We start from the raw sequence: 21,420 nt of genomic DNA on the forward strand, positions 1-21,420 counted from the left end.
TTATTTTACCTTTTTAATTTGTTTTTTTTCTTTCCTTTTTTTGTAAAGCTTTAGTTTTGTATTATTTATGTTTTGTTATATACATATATGTATAAATGGTGCTTTGCTTGTAATGTCACTTTTTTGTATGTAAGTTTGATAATTTCTGCACTAATATTTTTTATATCATCAACATCATCAATTATTAGTAAGAAAAAAAATTGTTTGCTACGTGTCGTTTTCACTATTCGTTTAAAATTTTCCTGTACATCTGACAAGATTTGGCATTGCTTCTGGCCACATCCAATGAGTTTTTGCATCACTTCCGGCTGGAGCTGCATCTCTTCTAGTCTTAACCATAGATATAATACACATAGACGCCGCATTGGCTGCTGGAAACGAGAAATGCGGCCGCCATCTTGGACCGGGCATACTCTGGAATTGATTACATCGCGTAGCAGCAGCAGAAGTGAGAGAACATGCCTGAACACTGTGTAGCTCTGCAAAACAGTCCTTTTTCAGGGTTTTTAGTGTGTGTGTGTGTGTGTGTGTGTGTGTGAGCGAAAGAGAATGAAATACTCCAAGTAGACTCTAATGTAATATTCATATAGTGTTTCTTCAACTTATTAAAATACCTTTACCGTCACTATCTGTTTCTGCTTCTCTATAGGGCTGGACAATAAATCGATATCAATATATATCGCGATAGATTTTTTTTCAATAACGGTGATACGATTTTTAAACCCATTTCCGATATTTCGATATACATTTGCATATATATATATGCACTTGGAAAAAGTGTCTGTGACCCGTTAAAATACTAACATTTGTTTTCCGGGATTAATTTTACATGCGCAAAAAGCAGCAAACAGCAGAACATGATTCACATGGACACGTCGCATCACCTGCAGCGCTTCTGCCAATGGAGAAAAACATCATAAAGCTAGGCTATATATATAATGAATGAATAGATAAATATTTTTACTTAACCCTTTCACGCGTACGATCACACCAGTGTGATCATTCTTGGCTGGCCCCTGGAGCGTACGATCACACCGGTGTGATTCGAACGTTCAGCGTGTCACGTGATCAGCTGCTGAATTCAAATCTGCTTTGGCGCTTTGGCTGGCGCAGAGGCAGATCGGACGTGCTGAGCGCTTGCCATATTAACGCAACTATTCTGTGTTTTCAACCATATAATGCTTATTTTAGTTTCCAGACATTTACATACACATAAGTCCTAGTAAAACGATGCATTTATAGTTAGCAAAATACACGCCGATGTCTATGGCAGCAGCAATAATGATCCTTACAAATGTTATCTGACGACATGTTTTATCGATATCATATACACATTGTGTAGGTAACTATAAAGTTTACTCTGCTCTTCTCCAAGCTCACCAGAGACTTACTTTAATGTTTTTCGGGAGGAAAGGATGAATTTGCGTTTTGTAAATTCCACAGATTGGATTCAGCGCAAACTAACATGGCGGCACCCATCACTCGGCATAGATCAACTAACACGCTCATTATAAAAGTGTTTAAACCTCCAAATACATTCACTTGCACATATTTCTGAATCGGAATATCAGATATTTCATAATACAGTGAGCACGTTCGTGAATATTAATAATAAAAGGGAAAAACGATATAAAAGTGATACATGGGTCATACAGCGCTATTGTGGCTGCGTTGTGTCACGACGCGTCGCCATGGAAACAATAAGGCTATACGTTCTAAATAACGGTCGCCTAAAAAAACTCACTCTGGGGGCTCAGCTAGAATATTTTAAACTCACGTGTGAAAGGGTTAATAAAACAAACAAACAAAAAACAAGTGCAACAAGTAGCTAGTATGCAGAGTTTTGGTTCATTTTTGTGCTGCGCGAAAGGAAGACGGCTGAAAGCGGCATCCTATTTCTCTTTATTTTACAAACAGCAAACCGTTTACAGTTTTGATTATCTGTAAAGAGTCGTTTCCCCTGTTAGAAGGAAAAAATCAAGTGATTGCGCCGGCGCCGCTGGCGCACACACAATCAGCCAAACATATGGGGGGGAAACAAATCACACTGCTTAATCGTTATCAACGTACTGCCGTGATATTATGCCAAACATTTATTTATGTGGGTATTGTAATGCGAGAAGTACAAAACCAGGTTTACATAATAAATAATATTTTAATATTCAAATACATCTTGAATACGAAGACATTTGGATTTGTGTGGTATGAGAGACACAATGTTAGTTTCAGTTTCGCTTTAGCCTAAATGGTTTGGTTTTGGCTTGTCACCTAGCTTCTTATATTTTTCAATCTTGTTCTTTTCTAAATACTGTTAAATTGAAAGGATTTTTTTGTGGAGTGAGGGGAACTAAAATAGCCTAGCCTATGTTTATAGTGTATTGTAAATATTTCGCGTCGACACCAGGTCTTTCTGAATGTAATAATAAAATGCGACTTAACGTTATAGGCCTACGCGATTTATCTTTTTTTCTCTCAAAAATGCAATTTTATTTTATTTTAACCATCCAGAAAACGTTTTAAAATATTTTGATTACTGAATTACTGCAAAAAAGACCTTTTAAACCGTTTAACTGATTGTATTAATCGGTCAAAATTCTTCTGTCGGTTAACGGTTAACCGGTTAAAATGAGCATCCCTAATCAACACTCAACAATGTTCCGGTCAGAGCAATGTGTTTTTGTTGTCGCTGTTGTCGTTTCAATTTATATTAATATTCAGCCTGTTCTAGTTTAAATGGAAATATATTATTGTTAATAAGCTGAGTCTGAGAATTTTATTTATTTGATAGTTTATTTCACATTTCTTGTTTGTAAAGGCTAAATACAAATAAAACGTGAAACTTATTTTTCTTGTACTGTTTTTATTTAAAAAAAATATATAATTTTAATAGGAGGAGCCTGGAGGTATTATAGACTTTGCAAATTCAGTTTGCAGACATTTGTAGGTACAGACATCCATTGTGTGTGTCCTCGGCAGTTTTTTCCTGAGGCTTTTTAATATTGTCCGTATCGATATCGGAATTATATCGTATCGACCGAAATTATCGTGATATAAATTTTTGCCATATCGTCCAGCCCTACTTCTCTATCATATTTATAGTGTGTGATTTGCAAAATTCCTATCATAGCCTACACCTCATATGGTTATGGTTGCGCTTTTGTCCAAAGTGACATAAATACAAAACAATATAATACTTAAATTTAACAGGGAACAGATTGAGATGTTGGTCAGATTATAGGAGAATAGCAAAAATGAACAACGTCAATTCAGTCAATAGCATAATGAAATAAACAATGAAAATGAGGGAAAACAGCAATAATAAACAATGTCAATTCAAGCAAAATATAATAACAGCATGGTAAGACTACATTAAGGAGAATATCAGTAATGAACAACAATGTCAAATTAATAAACAGCCAAATGAAAATAGAATAAAACTACAAACCATAATGCATTAGAAGTGCTTAATGAAGTATGTCCATGTTTTAAGTCTTTAGACCCTCTTAAAAGACCCAATACTATCACAGGAACGGAGATATTCATTATATTACTGTTAAGCTCACTATCAATATTAAAATACGCCAAACCATGTGTCATGTATCACAGCTACATTTATGACCTTTGCAGCAAAAAAAAAACGCGTGAAAATCAGTTCGGTATTCCGTGAGGTATGATTAATTAAATGCGTTGACAGCTCATTACACCTGCCAAACAGATTACACTGAGTGGAGCGGGTGACCGGTCCAAGATGGCGGCCCCACGTCTCGTCAGCCCCAGTAGGGAGTATCCGTCGATGCGGCGTCTACTCTCTATATATGTCTATGGTGTACAAGGGACGAAGGCGCGTCCCTCTCGTTACGTCATCAGCGCGAGCCCCGGATCTCAGGTATGTATTATCGATCGCTTTCTTCTTATTATGATTAGACTCCTATATTATTAATAACAGATACTTTAGACCAGCCCAAATAAGGCTGTCACGATTAACAGACATTATATTGTACATGATTTATGAACAGCTTGTGGGTGAAATAGGTAAAATACTGTTGCACCCGAAAGCTAGAGGTCGCTCTCGTGCGCAAACTCAAAATAAGCGCAGTAGAGGAAGACAATAACACACATAACGTTAGTTATAGGAAATGCATATGGACATCATTTTATCAATATTCCTAAAACCTCCTCAGGTATTTTCATGATAATAAAGTATATTAATAATAATTATTAATAATAATTTCGCACGAGACAGCAATATACAAAATGTATACAGTATAAACTGTATAAAAATATACAGTACTTTACTGGTACAAAAATACTTTATAGGTTCCTGCAAATTTATAGTGAAAAGTTTTAGTGTGTGCAATTATTAACCCAAAATATATTGTAATTTCACACTAGAAAAATTGTACAGTGCAGTTAGTATGTCCAATCTACTTTTTAGTTTGTTTTTGAGACTGAAAAAAAAAAATAGCTGAATGAAAATTAATAAGAAAAATCCTTCACATATAAACTGCTGAATCAGTATCTGCATTTGTCCAGGTGACAGTCTTGTTCAGGACGTGTTGTTTTGATTCACATGTTTGGAGCTTGTGAAGTTTCCACTGTCAAATGCTGTAAAATACAGAGAAAGATAAAATACACTGAGATCTGCTTTAATAGAAGATAATAAATGACAGCATTGACTCAATAACTTACTATAGTTTAGTTCTGTCAGCTGTGAGTTTGATCTCAGAGCTGAAATCAGAGCAGCACAGCCTTCCTCTCCAATACTGCAGTAACGCAGCCTGCAGAGAGTGAAGAACATGAATGATCTCAGAGATTGTGTTTAATCTTTAGTGTGAGAGTGTGTTTGTATGAGAACTACTTTTTCTATACACCAGGATCAGCGTGATAGAGATTTAAACTTGCCAGCAATCATTAATTTAAATGCACTCGACCCACATGATTCCTGATTGTGATGCTGAACTAGTTTATAGTACTATACAGGTGATAATGATAAAATGAGAGTAACATTATAGTATAACTATGACATATCTTTTACTTGCGCTTCTGCAAAGTTGAGATTGAGTTAAAATTTTATTGTAGCTTCATGTTTAATCGGACTCCAATTTTCAAGTGATCATTACATTTAGATTGTGTTTCTAATTAGTAACTAATCACAAATATCAGATAATATTAGTTGAGATATTTAATTATTCTGATCATTCTATCCACCTTATTATTCCCATAAAAATGAAAACGTTTGCTTCTGGGCTCATTCCCTTCCAGCTGTTTTTAACTGTACAAAACAGCTTGGAGTCTTACCATATTATTTTAATGTATTATCCTAATTATGAACACACTGGTTTGTAGTGCAAACAGTTTTACCATTTATTGCACATTGTAATTATTTGTGCCATTTCTCTATAGCAGCTAATGAACTGGAAGTATCACCCATATTCTTACTTCTGCATTGAACAATAAAGTGGATACTTTCAATTATTCATTCATCAGGGACCTGTTGTCACATTTGAGTCTCACGCCGACCAGAGGTCGTGAATCTCACGATCACAAACTCGCTAATCTGAATTTAGTCAGAGGTGCAAGGTTAACTTATACTGTCAGCCGCCTACTGCTTGCTCAGAACAAAAAGTGTAGTTTGTTAGATCACTTCGGTACAACTTCCTAAGTCAGTGACAAATAAAAAATAAAAAGGTCTCCGATGGCGTTCCTACTGTTCCTACAGTTTGTATTCTTTAGTTCCTGTGCTCCTTTGTTCAGTTTTCCCACTCTCTTATCAGTTGTCATGGTGATTCATTTGATCTCACAAGTGTTTGTCATTATTTCCCTCATTTTCTTGGTATTTAAGTTCCTCTTGTTTCAGTTCAATTTGTCTGTTCTCAGTAATACATCAGTTGTATGTTTGTGTTGGTCATTATTGGATTTACCTTCTGAATGTGTCATTAACCCTTTCACTGGTGAGTTTAAAATATTCTATCGGACCCCCCCAGAGTGAGTTTTTTTTAGGCGACCGTTATTTTAGAACGTTCACTTTATTGTTTCCATGGCGACGCGTCATGATTGACACCGCAGCCACTATATCGCTGTAGGACAGACGTATCGCTTTTATTTCGTTTTTCCTTTTTTATTCAAAATATTCACACACTTGCTTACCATGTTTTCAACTATCTGATATTCCGATTCACGAATACGTGTAAGTGAGTGTATTCTGCCGTTTTAAAATCTTTATAAATGATCTGGATCGTGATCTATAACGTGAGATGGGCGCCGCCATGTTTGTTCGCGCTGCCGTTCAGAGAGTCCTGTCAGCCGGATTTACAGCACGTAAATTCACCAGTTTCTCCCGAAATACATGCAAGTAAGTAGCTGGTGAAGTGGGAAAGGACTGGAGTGAATTATATCATTACTTACATTATGTGTATCTGATATAAATCAAACACGTCAGCAAATTATACTTGAATGGATTGTTATTGCTGCTTCCATAGACATCCGTGTGTATTTTACAAACTCTAAATGTATTATTTTACTAGTAATTATGTGTATTTAAATTCCTGAAACCTAAAATAAACGTTAAGTCGTTGAAAACACTGCTCAATTGTGATTATATGACAAGCGCAGCAAGCGTCTCTCTCTGGCTCAGCGCCAGCCAACGCGCGAAAACACAGTTTGAATTTGGCAGTTGTGTGACGTCACCGAACGTTCTAAATCCCATAGGTGGGACCGTACTCCCAGGGGCACAGAAAATAGAATCCCATATGTGGGACCGTACCGCTCAAAGGGTTAAAGACTTTTTTGCTAAATCTTCTTTATCTTTGTCTGCTGTGTGACAGTATCATACTAATTATATAATTAAACAATAAGAATCCAATTCATTGATAATAAATACTAGGAAAGTAATAGTATTGTCAATATCATGTTATCACGAGAGCAAAACTGTCTCGATATTATTGTAGTCATATGATGATATGAAACGATAGGTCTTCTGGGTAGAAAAGGTAGTTTTAAAAATATATTTAAACTTCTTAGTCTTACATAAAACATCTTTAAAGCTGTGTTTTGGGCCATTATGCTTTGGCACATCATCTTTTGCTGCGCTTCAAAAAAAAAACAAAAAAAAAAAACACTATTTAACCAGAAAGTAAAACTCTTGAGATTGGGCTCCCTCTGCTGGCGTGGCATTACATACACATAAAACAAATACATTATACTGAATTATAAACAAATCACTCAGAACATTTACAATTAAATGACTCTAAAACTAGATCCTTTAAAATACATTTAAAATAATTTATTGATACCAACTCTTTTAATCATAACTCCAATTCTAACCAAATGGAGCAGCATAACTAAATGTCCATTGACTCATATTAGTACAGACCTTATAGGGATGATTAAAAGATAATAGTCTTGTGAGTGAAGCCCATAATTCTTTACACCTTTTTTTGAATGATATTCTGCTGTAAATACAAAGGAAGTAAACCTAAAACGATTTTATATATAAACAAGTACCAATGCTTAAGTCTACTGGTTGATAACGCCGACCAACCAACCTGAGAGTACAATAAACAATGATGAATAAGGGCTCTTCAATTTGTGATAAACCTTAACCCTTTGAGCGGTACGGTCCCACATATGGGATTCTATTTTCTGTGCCCCTGGGAGTACGGTCCCACATATGGGATTTAGAACGTTCGGTGACGTCACGCAACTGCCAAATTCAAACTGTGTTTTCGCGCGTTGGCTGGCGCTGAGCCAGAGAGATGCTTGTTGCTCTTGTCATATAATCACAATTGAGCTGTGTTTTCAACGACTTAACGTTTATTTTAGGTTTCAGGAATTTAAATACACATAATTACTAGTAAAACAATACATTTAGAGTTTGTAAAATACACACGGATGTCTATGGAAGCAGCAATAACAATCCATTCAAGTATAATTTGCCGACGTGTTTGATTTATATCAGATACACATAGTGTAAGTAACGATATAATTCACTCCATTCCTTTCCCACTTCACCAGCCACTTACTTGCATGTATTTCGGGAGAAACTGGTGAATTTACGTGCTGTAAATCCGGCTGACAGGACTCTCTGAACGGCAGCGCGAACAAACATGGCGGCGCCCATCTCACGTTATAGATTACGATCCAGATCATTTAAAAAGGTTTTAAAACGGCAAAATACACTCACTTACACGTATTCGTGAATCGGAATATCAGATAGTTTAAGACATGGTAAGCAAGTGTGTTAATATTTTGAATAAAAAAGGAAAAACGAAATAAAAGCGATAGGTCTGTCATACAGCGCTATAGTGGCTGCGGTGTCAATCATGACGCGTCGCCATGGAAACAATAAAGTGAACGTTCTAAAATAACGGTCGCCTAAAAAAAACTCACTCTGGGGGGTCAGATAGAATATTTTAAACTCACCAGTGAAAGGGTTAATGCTCCATGATAAACCAAATCCAACACCTGTAAACGATGTTTAGGTGCCTGAATATAAATGATATCACTATCCAACACTGACAAAAATGTAGCTGCTACCAATCTCTTCCTTGCTTTAAAAAAAAAAAAAAAAAGTCCCAGTTTTGACTTAAATTAACTCACTAGGTACTGAATATGAGGCCCAAAAGAAAGAGAATAATCAGTTAAAAATCCCAGGTATTTATACTCAGATACTACTTCAACCTCCAAACTTTGAAGAGTAATTGAGCATGAGTTTGAGAGTGCAGGCTTTCTTTTTGTGAACATCATACGTTTAGATTTCTCTACATTTAAAACAAGTTTTAAATCATTCAGTGTTTGCTGAACTACATCAAAATCAAATTGAAGATGACTCAGAACCTTATCCAATGTTTATGCAGAGTAAATCACCATATCATCAGCGTATAAATTAAAACTATAATGTACAAGATTAGCACCAATATTATTAACATATAAAATAAATAATAATGGCCCAAGGACCGATCCCTGTGGTACGCTGATATTTATAGAAGTGAGCATATACATTGAGATCTATCCGATAAGTAATTAACAAACCATCCAACAGCATTTACTGATAAACCTACACTAATAGTCTCTGTTTCAGAATTTCATGATCTACAACAGGGGTGCTCAACCCTGGTCCTGGAGATCGACTTTCCTGCAGAATTCAGCTCCAACCTTGACCAAATACACATGAACCAACTAATTAGGATCTCAAGGAGCCCTTGCTAATTACAGACAGGTGTGTTTGATTAGGGTTGGAACTAAACTCTGCAGGAAAGTCGATCTCCAGGAACAGGGTTGGGCACCCCTGATCTACAGAATCAAAAGCTTTGGATAAATCGATAAAAAGAGCAGCACTATGGTTTTTAAGAGGGATGCACGATATTGGACTTTATTTGTTAGGATTAAATAAACAATAATAAATGTTTAATGTTCAACCCCTTTTTTCATCAGTAGGCTAGAATTATTTTTGATTTGAATTTTGTGAAAGAAGTTCACTTTTGCTGTATTATAAGCTGAGCTTTGGTTGATTTCACTTTTGAATTCGCAATCTTGTTGTCACATTATAAAGAAAATTGTCTGTTTTGCTTACATCTATACACCTTTCACTTTATAAGTCTAAAGCAAAAGATGGAATAATTGTTATGCTTAATTAAAAATCACAACAACAGTAAAACAGTAGGGTACAATGACAAACTAGCTTACATAATATTTATTAACAAAAATGAATAAAACCAAGACATGGCATACACCACATGCTGTATTATATACTGACTAATAAATTACAGAACATTTAGTAAACACATGAGGAATCAAAAAGAAAAAAAAAAAGTGGTTCCTATGATTTGTTAGTTTATTAATTTGTAAAATGAGGTAACTAATTAAAAAGTCGTATTAACAAATTCTTAATTTATTGCTACAAAATCTTGTATTTCCCACCCCCAGTTTATGGGATGATATTAGACTCAAAACTATTAATAGATGCACGCACAATTATCCATGTACTGCATAAATTTTATGCATGTATCTTACAATCCACAAACAAATGCCTTTCAATTTGAGTCTGTGGAATTCGGGATTAAATGATTGTGCAGCGATTTGTACATATACAGAGTTGTTTGCGAATAAAAGTGTTCTATTCTGCAGTAATATATCATTAATTGCTCATGCAAAAAGGAATCCGTGCATTTGTGGATCAGTTGACACGCGTGCATTTATTGAGGTCTTGCTCCAGTCAATCTTGTTCAGTTTATTTGGATTTTGAGACTTCATTTTCGCAGTTTACAGCATTTCACGACGCCCACACACACAACTACCAATGAACAAGGCCAAGTGCAATTCATTAACATGTACACGATACGAAAAAAATCACACATTTGCGTCACTACACTGAAACAAATGCGTTTCAGCCGGTGTCTGCAGAGTTTAGAATTACATTAATGTGCAGCATTTTGTTCTAACAGAGACATATTTGTAAATACACATGTTATAGCTTGTATTAAAGTATCACAGTTTGTGCATGTTCATTTGTGGATCAGACCACATGCGTGCATTCATTCACATGTCCTCTGAGTCGATTTTATTTGATTCATCTGAATTTTGAGACTTTCGTTCCGCCCTTTTTGCCTTGCCCAATCCACACACAGACAGCTCGCGATCCACACGCAGCTGAGCCTATAAGAAAATCGGAGACCACTAGATGACACTATAGCCCCAGTCACACGTGCACATTCCATTGACAGGAGTGTCCACAGTAGAGATGGGAGTGAGTGTTGACTGTAGAGGAGAAATAAAAAATAATAATAATAATAATCAGTAGACATGCAAAAACTGGAAGATGGCAGTAAAGTACTGAGAGCAGATGTGTCACATGAGAGAAAGTGATGTGGAAGCTGTTGGAAGGGCTGATATTGTGGAGAGCTGATGAAGAATGACTTAGTAGTCTGTGTGAAATCCTGCAAGACAGGAAGAAAGAGAATTGATCACATGATGAACAACAAAAACATTGACAACAACATACTGTAACTGCAGCATGTATAACAGTAAACAGAACGTTATCGTCTGTTGGTGTAGATGCTAAAATAGTTATTATCATAGTTCTTGTTAATGGTGTGAACAGCTTAAAGGGGTCATCGGATGCCCATTTTCCACAAGTTGATATGATTCTTTAGGGTCTTAATGAAAAGTCTCTAATATACTTATACTGATTAAAAATTCTCAATGGTTTTGTAAAACAACACCCTTTTTACCTTGCCAAAATCAGCTCTGCAAAAATCATCTCATTCTAAGGGGTTGTTCCTTTAAATGCAAATGAGCTCTGCCCACCCCGCGCCCCTCTCTTCTCTCTGTGGAAAGACGGTCTTGTTTACATTAGCCGCGTTTAGCCGCTAAACTTCCTAACTACCACGTTATAAGGAAAGGCGATCGCAAAGATTCATAAAAAAAACGCTTATACTCACTTCTGCTGTAAGTGAAGCTGGATCATGAATGATTTGCGTGAACATAGACGGATATATGTAGATCAGGAGGCGCATTCCCTTCACAAACAAATGTAATCCACTGCATCTTCAGCGGCTCAGATGTCGGGAGTAAATGACGAGCACTATGTTCATTATTACATCCAGCAACACAACACCTCAATCACTCAATCGGAGATATTCTTGTCTAACTTACATCCCTGCTCTGGCATCAAAACATGGAAAGTTACTGGACTGTGACAGCTGGTCTAAGGTAAGAGCTCATGTCAATCAACTATCGTGGGAGCGGCCTCTGTGGGTGTGACATCACACCGACAGGCATCTGAGAACGGCTCGATTTGAAAAGGGGAATATTATTTTTACAGATTGATTAAAAACCACTGCATGGATTTTTATCATTATAGGGTAGATTTGTACATACACTGCCAGCACACATTAATGTTCAAACAACATGTAAAAGTGAACTTAGCATCTGATGACCCCTTTAAGTTTAAGATATCATTTACTGTTAGAACGGGAAGAGACAGTGGAAATGTTTTAAAGGTTAATAAAGTAAGAACACAATGGACTTAATATAAACTTAATATAAACTCACTGACTACTTACAATGGCCAAAATTAGCATGAGAGTTCAGGCAATGGCCAATGACAAAAGTAAGAGTGAAAGTCGTAGTATTTTGTATAAGTACGCTTGTACAATATTATTTAAATTTGCTGATTTGCTGTTAATTGTATGAATGACTTCGACATGACACTTTGTTGGTTGTTCTTTCTGATGGGGCCGTGGAGCAAGCTGTGCAAAATGTAACTGCAGTACGGTTCAGTCAAGATGCTCAGACCGACATTGACATACCTTTGGAAATGTTTGCCTTTGGTCTTTTCCTTAAATTCACAATATGGCCCAATTCAGAACCCATGACAGGCCTTCCTTTGGTCTTCACTTTCAGCTGAAACAAAGAGAAATATATACATGTTGAGACAATGTGCTAAAAAAATAAATTGTGACCAAAATATTTAAGAGGAATGACTGTAAGAAAGTTATTATTAACAGATAAAATAAGGATGCGTGCATTAAAGCAAATCAGTTATAGCTAAATGTCTTCAACATTACTGTGAAAGGTTGAATCAACTTGTTCAGTCTCCTTGGCAGCTTCTTCAAGATCAGCACTGGGAGATTCGAGTTCAAGTTCCCTGTTAATTCTAGCAGCTTTCTGACAGAATTGGTCAAAATTATGAGATTATAAAAATGTCATGATGGACCACAGAAAAAAAGAGCAACACTATGTGTAAATTAATTATGGATTAGAGTTCAGAAAACAATAGGAACAAGTGATGGCATTTACAAGAGATGTTTTCTTTAAAGAGCTGCTGGAGTAAGCGATCTGGTGCAAGACAGAAAAACAATATTAAATTACAATTACTTAAAAAAAAGTATTACAGGTGTGGCAAGCATTGCATTTACTGTCCTTTACAAATAGTATACCGTAAAATCACAATTACTGGTAAAACTACGTTTACAGTGGTAAAACCATAGTAAGCATTGTGGTTATTGTGCTTTAACTACAAATACCAAACTATGGTTACTGAGGTAAAACTATGATACACGTTGTGGTTGTTGTGCTTTAACTAGGGTTACCACAGTAAAACTATGGATACTGAGGTAAAACTATGGTAAACCTTGTGGTTATTGTGCTTTAACTACAAATACCACAGTAAAACTATGAATACTGAGATAAAACTATGGTAAGCGTTGTGGTTATTGTGCTTTAAAAACAAATACCAAAGTAAAACTATGCTTAGAGTGGTACTCTATGCTCTTGGTAGCACATGGCACTGAGGAAGGGTTAATTCCTGAAAACGTTCTGCGCTTCTGCACATTTTGCACTTTTTTGCACATATTTTTTTTGTGACTTCTGAACAATAAATGAAATAAGTCTTTTTAGCTGAATCTGGACGAGTGCAGATCTATTTCATTTTCGTTTTTACAAACTAAATGTTTTGGATTTTAATTGAAATAAAAAAAAGTGCAATCTTTGCCATTTGAACAACTAAAATGTTTCTGCATACCATCTACATACCTTGTATATCTATACACATTTACTGATATAGATACATTATATCTACATCTACATTGAAATCAATGCATGCTGGGTCATTTTTTTTTTTTACAAATGACTGTGAATGAACAGCAGAATGATGTCAACGTCACAGTAATTTACTGCTCTTGCTTTACTGTGAATTCACATATAAAGTTGTCTTTAACTGTGCCACTGTGAGAAATTTAGTTGTTTACAAAGTCACCATAATGGTAAATAGTGATTAGTATTTGTTTGGGCTCCAACCTTATATATTCATTTTCAAATTTCTGATCTAGTCATGTCAGAAGTGTAACAAATGAAAACATCTGTCAAAATTATGACATGCTAGAATATGAAATAAACTAATTGCCTGACTTTAAAATAGTCAAACTATTTTTAGCTTGAACATGAAGATTTTATTTTAGCATTATTTAAGCATGACGATTAATCAACAACTTATTTCTTATTCATAACTGTTTGTGGATAGATTTTTCACACTAGCAAAGCAACTGCTGATAACCATTTTTGAAAGATGTGACATCAATTATTGACATACAATGCAACAATGGTAACACTCAACAAATAAAAACAAGACTTACAATATAAACTAACAAAACAAAATAAACAACACAAGCTGTTAAAAGTGAAACAAAAAAAAGTTTAGTAACACAAAAAAAATGTAAAGCAAAATTTTGTCATGCTGCATTGCATGCTGGGAACATTCATAGTACATCTGCATTGTGGAAACACAGTATGATGATGTTTGTTTACAAGAAATTTCTGAAAGTTTACATAGATACAAGAGAAGTCCCACTGTGGAATTACAGTGAAAGTAATGCAATTATTAACCTGTAGTATACTGTAGTGTCACTCTAAAAATTTTATAGTGCAGGTAGTATGTCCAATCTACTTATTAAAAAAATGTTCCAATGAGACTGGAAAAAAAAAACAAATCTAGGCTGAATGAAAATGCACAAAAATGCTTCACATATGAAACTATGGTATCATCTGTATTTGTCCAAGTGAAGGTATTGTTCAGGATGTGTTGTTTTGATTCACTTGTTTGGAGCTTGTTGACTTTCCACTGTCAAATACTGTACAATAAAGAGAAAGATAAAATACACTAAGATCTGCTTTAATAGAAGATAATGAATGAAATCATTGATTCAATAACTAACTTACTATAGTTTCTTCAGTTCACAGAGTGGATCCTCCAGTAGAGCAGAGCGGAGCTTCACTCCTGACTCTCCTGGTTTATTAAAGCTCAGACTCAGTTCTCTCAGGTGTGAGGAGTTTGATCTCAGAGCTGAAATCAGAGCAGCACAGCCTTCCTCTCCAATACTGCAGTACCACAGCCTGCAGAGAGTGAAGAACATGAATGATCTCTGAGATTGTGTTTAAGCTTTAGGGTGAGAGTGTGTTTGTTTGTGTTTGTATGAGCACTACTTTTTCTATACACCAGGATCAGCGCAATAGAGATTTGAACTTGCCAGCAACTAAAGCATTAATTTAAATGCCCTCGACCCACATGATTCCTGATTGTGATACTAAACATGTTTTTAGTACTATACAGGTGATAAGGATAAAATGAGAGTAACATTATAGTATAACTATGACATATATTTTACTTGTGCTTTTGCAAAGTTGGGAGTTTAAATTTTATTGTAGCTCTGTGTTTAATCTGACTCCAATTTTCAAGTGATCATTACATTTAGAATGTGTTTCTAATTAGTAACTATTATTTTTTTAACGCATATATTTAGATATTTAATTATTCTGGTCATCCTATCCACCTTATTATTCCCATAAAAATGAAAACATTTTATGGTTCTTGCTTCTGGGCTCATTCCCTTCCAGTTATTTTTAGCTGAACAAAACAGCTTAATTTGTTGCTTGCTATTGCAGCTTGGTGTGTCCTACCATATTATTTTAATGTGTTATCCTAATTATGAACAGACTGGATTGTAGTGCAAACAGTTTTACCGTTTATTGCACGTTGTGATTCTACATGATATTTCCATATAGTGGCTAATGAACTGGAAGTCTTGCCCATATGCTTCTGCATTGAAGAATAAGGTGGACACTTTCAATTATTCATTCATCAGGGACCCGTTGTCGCATTGAAGTATCACGTTGACCAGAGGTCGTTAATCTCACGATCACTAACTCGCCAGTCTGAACTTACTCAGAGGTGCAAGGTTAACGTATACTGTCGGCCGCCTACTGCTTGCTCAGAACAAAAAGTGTAGTTTGTTAGGTCACTTTGGGACAACTTGCTAAGTCAGCGATAGACAGAAATCAAAAGGTCTCCGAAGGCATTCCTACTGCTCCATTCATCCAGATTTGAGATTTGAAACATCAGCCTCCACATGATCTACTAGTCATGATGATTTCAGGAGAGTTCAAGATAAATCAAATATAACATTTTATTTGTCAGGCAAGAATGTATCTGTCACAGACTTTTAATCATCTTGTATTTTTAAGTTTAATTTTAATGGACTTTAGTCTCTTGGTTGGAATTACCTTCTGAATATGTCATTAAAGACTTTTTGCTAAATCTTCTTTATTCTCGTCTGCTTGGACAACTATGTGTGACAGTATCATGCTAATAATATAATTAAACAATAAGAATCCAATTCAGAGATAATTAATACTAAGGAAGTAATGTATGATCAATATTATATTATCGTGATAGCAAAACTGTCTCAATATTATTGTGGTCTGTCACAGAGCTGTAAAAAAAAAAGTGTAGTTTTTAAAATATATTTAAACTTCTTATTCTTACATTAAAGGTCTTTAAAGTTGTGTTTTGGGTCTTTTGCTGCACTTTTTTTTAACCTTTATTTAACCAATTATAAAATCTAAACATTAACAATCTCATTTACAGAGGTAATAAAGACCAAGGGAGTACATTTAGTTACACATAAAACATACATTATACAGAATTGTACAAAAATGTCTCAAAACATTTACAATCAAATTACTCTAAAACTAGGTCTTTTAAAAATGAATTTTTAAAAACATTTAAACTTCTTTTCTTATAAAAAAGGTTTTTAAAGATTGTCTTTTGAGCAAAGCCATTATGCTTTGGCACAGTATCTTTTAAACCTTTACTGTAAAACCAGAAAGTAAAAGTAAAATGATTTTATAATAAATAATTTACCAGTGGGTAAGTCTGGCCAAGATAAATGAGAACAATTTAGTTACATATAAACAAATAAATTAGGGCTCAGAATTATAAACAAATCCATGATAAACCATTTACAAATCAAATGACTGCCTGAATAAAATGAGATCCTTTTAAATACATTTATAAAAATTTAGTGATACCAACTTCCTTTTCAAAAGAAATACAAACTTGATCTTGTAAAAAATTCCAGTTTTCAAATTTACTCACTAGGTATAATTATATGCCCAAAGAAAGAGAATCATCAGTTAAAAACTTTAGGGATTAATATTAAAAGATACTACTTCAGTCTTCAGAGCATGTAATTGAGCATGAGTTTGAGAGTGCAGGCTTTCTTTTTGTGAACATCATAAGTTTAGATTTCTCTGCATTTAAAACAAGTTTTAAATCACTCAGTGTATGCTAAACTACATCAAAATCAAACTGAAGATGATTCTGAGCCTTATCAAACATTGATGCAGAGGAGTAAATCACCATTTTATTAGTGTATAAATGAAAACTAGAATGTACAAGATTATTCCCTATAATATTAATATATACAAAAATAATAATAGACCGATCCCTGTGGTACATCGATATTTACATTCACAGAACTAGAAGTGAGCACCTCTGTATATACATTGAGGTCAATCTGATAAGTAATTAACAAACCTTTCAACAGCATTTACTGATAAACCTACACTAATAGCCTCTGTTTCAGAATTTCATGATCTACAGAATCAAAAGCTTTGGATAAATCACTAAAAAGAGCAGCTCTATGATTTTTATTATCCAATGAAACCATTAAACGGGGACAGCTGTGGCCTAATGATTAGGGAGTCGGGCTTGTAACCGAAAGGTTGTGGGTTTGAGTCCCAGGTCCAGCAGGGATTGAAGGTTGGGGGAGTGAATAACCAGCACTCTCTCCACCCTCAAGTCCACGACTGAGGTGAGTCCCTTGAGCAAGGCACCGATCCCCCAACTGTTCCCCGGGCGCTGCAGCAATAGCAATATGGCTGTTCACGGTGTGTGTGTTCACTACTGTGTGTGTGTGCACTTGGATGGGTTAAATGCAGAGCACAAATTCCAAGTATGGGTATATACTTGGCCTCATGTCATGTCCTTTCCTAAATCATTTAATGCTTTTAAAATTTCTGTAGATGTACTAAAACCCGGATTGGAAATCTGATGAGAGACTATCTAAAGTGCCTTTAAGTGCCTAATTTACCTCTGAAACTGTTACTGGGATAAAATCAAATACTTGGTCTACCTTTAAATGATTTACAGTAAACAGTTAAGACGTTATCATGGGGAGATCACGTGACCCACCGATAGCAATGGCGGTGTAGTTCGATTGCTCCCTGACTCGGTATCCTTAATCAGTTTTTTTCTCAGCAAAACTATCAACATTTGTTTAGTTTTTTACTGTTTTTCAAAAAGACAATTGTCACTGGCCTCAGTGGAGAAAAGGCGAGTTAAAGACCCTAATTATGTTCCTGAGGGGGAACTTCGAAAATTTATCTTCTCGAGACAGCGGCGGAGGTAGAAAAGTTTGCTCTCAACCTGGATCCCACCACAAAGTCTTCTATTAAGAAAGCTGTAGCGGTGGTGTCACAAGAATCCGAGGTGAACGAGGATGAATCTGCAGTTGCTTTTTTTTTTTTTTTTTTTGTTCTATGTCCGGGACTGCCCACGTAAGGTTAATCGGTCTAGTGTAGGCCTATATATATGTTTACGTTATATATGCATATGATTACCGTTATCTTTCCGGGGGGATTTCTCTGTGGTCCTCCCGCCTTAGTTCTGGTTGATCTGGATTGCTTTTCCTTTTTAATATATGGCTATAAATATTTTGTCATGGAACGTTAATGGGTTAAAAAGCCCTATTAAGCATACCAAATGCTTAGATTACCTAAAATGCAAAAAGGTCTCTATTGCTCTTATACAAGAGTCTCATTTAAAATCGGCAGACGTTCATCGCTTTCAAAATAAATACTTTAAAGTGATATCTTCCTCTTCATCTGTCAACAAAACTAAAGGCGTGTTGATACTGTCTAAGCGCAAGATTGGTTTTTCAATTATAAGATCTGGGGGAGATACAGAAGGCAGAATCACGTATGTTGTTGTTTCTATAAATAATACTAAATATGCTTTTATGTCTGTATATGCACCCACCGAGGGTGATTCCTCATTTTTTCAAGAATTATTATGTTTAGTTGTAAATTTAGAGGACTGTCTTGTGGTGTTAGGGGGCGATTTTAATGCTGTGTTGGATCCCCTGTTAGATAGATCTCATGTATCTAAGTCTGATTTAATTATCTCTGAATGTTTTAATTCATTTTTGCGACATTTTAATGTATGCAATGTCTGGTGTTTACAAAATAACCTTAGTTATACATTCTTTTCAGCTCCTTATAAGAGTTATTCAAGGATTGATTATCTACTCATGTCCCCTTCACTTATTCCCTATATGTGACCCTGGACCACAAAACCAGTCTTATGTTGCACGGGTATATTTGTAGCAATAGCCAAAAATACATCTGATGGGTCAAATTTATCGATTTTGCTTTTATGCCAAAAATCATTAGGATATTATGTAAAGATCATGTTCCATTAAGATATTTTGTAAATTTCCCACTGTAAATATATCAAAACTTAATTTCTGATTAGTAATATGCATTGCTATGAACTTCATTTGGACAACAAGGTGAGTATTTAGATTTTTTGCACCCTCAGATTCCAGATTTTCAAATAGTTGTATCTCGGGAGAATATTCCTGTCCTAACAAACCATACATCAACAGAAAGTTTATTTATTCAGCTTTCGGATGATGCATAAATCTCAATTTCGAGAAAGTTACACTTATGACTGGTTTTGTGGTTCAGGGTCACATATTAAGTCATATCAAGTTAATATTTTACCAATTCTTTTATCTGATCATTCTCCGATAATTACATCTTTAATCCCTGTATAGTTGGGTGCTAAACACAACGGATGGAGATTTAATACCTCCTTGTTACAGGATTGTACATTTGTGGCTGATTTACACTGCTCTTTGAGAGTTTCTAAAGATTAACACAGATTCAGCCTCTGACCCCCAAGTATTATGGGAAACCACTAAATGTTTTATTAGGGGTAAATGTATAAGTTTTTTGTCATTTAATAAAAAGTGTAGAGAGAGCCATAAATTTGAATTAGAAAAACAAATTGATCTACTAGAGAAGGAATTAAAAGATCATTTTTGTGAGACCAAAGCTAAAATAGTAAATGTTCTTAAATCTGAATTAAAATCTATATATTTACATAGAGCTGAATTTATTATACATCATACTAGACAATCATATTATTTCAATGGAGAACGCTCTTTCAAACTGTTGGCTTTGAGGTTGAAAGATAGTGAATCTAAGGCCAGTATATCAGCTATTAGACATGAGGGCTCAGTATATACTCAACCTAAGGATGTGAATAGAGTATTTGAAAACTACTACCGACATCTGTACACTTCAGAATCCAACTCTGACCCAACAAATTTAAATTTTTTCCATAACATTTAAATCTTCCAAAATTAAATGATTCTCAGCACAACATATTGGGTAGCCCTTTGACAATTGAGGAATTAAAATCCGCTTTGAATTGCATGAGTTGTAATAAAGCCCCTGGGCTAGATGGGATTTCCCCAGAGTTACTGAAGGCATTATGGGACATAATAGCACCCTTGCTTCTTAATTCTCTTAACTTTGCGTTAGAAAAAGGGGCTTTACACAGGGACCAAACCACAGCTTTAATAACTTTGCTGCTGAAGAAAGGTAAGGACCCACTCGAATTCTCTAGTTACAGGCCAATTAGTCTTCTATCCACAGATTCAAAACTGATGGCAAAAGTCCTGGCCTTGAATCGATGTATAGGAGACTTGATTGACTACGACAATTTCCTAAGGGGGGAGATTTGCTGCAGACAATGTACGCAGGCTTCTTCATATTATTCAACAAGCAGACTCTTATACTGCTTCCTCTGCAATACTATCCTTGGATGCAGAGAAAGCATTCGATAGAATTGAGTGGAGCTTTTTTGTGGTCTGTTCTAGAACAGTTTGGGTTTGGCTCCTTTTTTCTACAATCTACACTTATGCCCCTTAATTTAGCTGCTAAATCAGAGATTCAGACCTTACCCACTAAGATTCCTGTCACTGACCAGTTTAATTATCTTGGAGTTTTTCCTTCAGTATCTCACATTTCCAAGTGGAACTATCATTCCCCTTCAGTCGTTTCACTACGACGTTACATATGAGAACTCGCCTGAGAGACCAATCATCTCTGAGCCTTATTCAAAAGGCCAATGAACATTGGCGAGTGGTATTTGCATGCCGAGCCACTCCCCCGTACATACGGGGGAGCGGCGTGCAACCACTCATTCAGATTTTCGCTTCGGAGCCTTGTCTCGAGCCTGGAAGCCTCTGAAAAAAAAGAAGAAGAGTTCCTGTGAGTTCTTGCTCTCTCTCCGCTGGCGTGCTGCCAATACTAAAAGAGCTTACTAAAAGAGCGTTTGGCAGCCGCCAGCGAGATCCCTGCGGGCGGCCGTTTTCACGGCCAGAAAAAGCCTCCTGCAATCCAGCGAGCCTCTCCATTTGAGTGCACAGTTGTGCCGCGGTCCTCCCTGGGCAAACCGGGATCTAAAAGAGCTAATTTCTCACGGCTGTCGAGGGCATTTTTCCCGGGATGTCT

At 35.7% G+C, this 21,420-nt stretch overlaps 1 protein-coding gene across 3 annotated transcripts in view; it reads right to left on the minus strand.

Moving 5' to 3' along the window:
• Positions 1–4,464: 4,464 nt before the first annotated feature.
• Positions 4,465–21,420, minus strand: part of LOC127160634 (NACHT, LRR and PYD domains-containing protein 3) — a 52,471-nt gene continuing 35,515 nt past the window's right edge. For 2 of the 3 annotated variants that reach the window (XM_051103287.1, XM_051103286.1), the window contains exons 9-10: positions 14,716–14,889; positions 13,981–14,627 (exon numbers count right to left, since the gene is read on the minus strand). In XM_051103287.1, coding sequence (XP_050959244.1) covers positions 14,621–14,627; positions 14,716–14,889 — 181 coding nt within the window. In that variant the 3' untranslated portion in view covers positions 13,981–14,620. Of the gene's footprint in view, positions 4,606–13,980; positions 14,628–14,715; positions 14,890–21,420 lie in introns of those variants that run through there. The other variant, XM_051103288.1, reaches the window with a different exon arrangement.

This window comes from Labeo rohita, unplaced genomic scaffold (genome assembly GCF_022985175.1).
Source record: "Labeo rohita strain BAU-BD-2019 unplaced genomic scaffold, IGBB_LRoh.1.0 scaffold_406, whole genome shotgun sequence".
NCBI classification, from domain to species: Eukaryota; Metazoa; Chordata; class Actinopteri; order Cypriniformes; family Cyprinidae; genus Labeo; species Labeo rohita.